General features: G+C 53.1%; 1 protein-coding gene across 1 annotated transcript in view; it reads right to left on the bottom strand.

Annotated features, from left to right (window-relative positions):
- Positions 1–723, bottom strand: part of LOC125952471 (uncharacterized) — a 1237-nt gene extending 514 nt beyond the window's left edge. The window contains exons 1-2 of the mRNA XM_049681939.1: positions 451–723; positions 1–380 (exon numbers count right to left, since the gene is read on the bottom strand). The exon at positions 1–380 is cut by the window's left edge and continues 514 nt beyond it. Coding sequence (XP_049537896.1) covers positions 1–380; positions 451–723 — 653 coding nt within the window. The remainder of the gene's footprint in view (positions 381–450) is intronic.
- Between the last annotated feature and the right edge of the window lie 430 nt (positions 724–1153).

The following is a 1153-nucleotide window of genomic DNA, read 5'->3' as shown; positions in this document are numbered from 1 at the left end:
ATGCGCAGCTCGATGGTGAGCGCCAGGAGGTAGCAGCTCGTGATCACGTAGCTACCGAAGAAGGTGAACAATAGCTGAGTGTTCGCTAGGTAGAAGTACAGCCGGAACGCAAACTTGGCTGCCTCAGGCCACTGGTCGGAATCTCCGAACGGAAGGTACGTGAGCATAGGTAGCAGTACATTCTGTTTGCGTGCCTGGTACTCGGCTAGCAGGAACCAAAACGCCAGCGTCACGATCTGCACGAGCAGAAGCGTCGAAAGGAACTTGCGAGCATTGGCCACGGTCCGGTGGCGTATGGCGCTGGCACGCTCGTTAAGTCCATGGAATGCGGACACGTTGATGAAGTTTGCCGTTTGCCGGAGGTCATGTTTGTGGTGATTCTGGGGAAAGAAAAATCGGAAAACCGAAAGGAAATGAGGAAGCATCGGAAAAAAGGACATCATAACTCACGATGACGAGCAGACGCGAGAAGGTCAGCAGAATGCCACCGAATTCGTTGAAGCGCTTGGCGAACTCCTCCAGTGTGGTGTTCTGGAGGCAACTGACGACGAGGTTATAGGCGACTAGGAGTTGTGCCAGCTGCAGGACATAAAACGCGCGCCGAAAGTATCGACCAAACCGGTGGCTTTCGAACAGATTGATCCCGTTGATCGTATCCATCCAGTCGACCCAACGGAAGAAGTTTATCTTCTGCAGCGGTTCACCGTTCATCACCAGGCTCATCGCGTACTTTCACTTAGGCGCTTTTGTGGCTATACCGTGTACCGCGACTCGGACACACGCGAGCAGATTGTAAGTCGACCAGAGTGCAGTCGGATTTATATAACCACGAAAATGTCTGGCACCGATTTGTGGACCGGATGGATTACATGCGGGGTGTGAACGGACAGCTGCTTAACCTGAGTCACGTTGTGCGTTGATTATACGGCGGACACAGACGGACGGGATGCGACCGTTGCTGCGTTAAGCTGCGGGCTTTGTGATAAGCCTCCGAGTGATTCGCTCGGCCGATGGCCATTTGGGTTTGACTTTGATCTTCGCACCTCCGTCTTGGGTCTCTCTTGGTACCGGGGCGTGGTACAAAGCGTCACAACACATTTATTATTTACGGTAGCATCAACGCAAAAGGTAAGGTAGAAGGAAGGCCGGTGTG

Source organism: Anopheles darlingi, chromosome 2, assembly GCF_943734745.1.
Source record: "Anopheles darlingi chromosome 2, idAnoDarlMG_H_01, whole genome shotgun sequence".
NCBI classification, from domain to species: domain Eukaryota; kingdom Metazoa; phylum Arthropoda; class Insecta; order Diptera; family Culicidae; genus Anopheles; species Anopheles darlingi.
The sequence above is the reverse complement of the archived record's forward strand: the minus strand, read 5'-3'. Positions and strand labels throughout refer to the sequence as shown.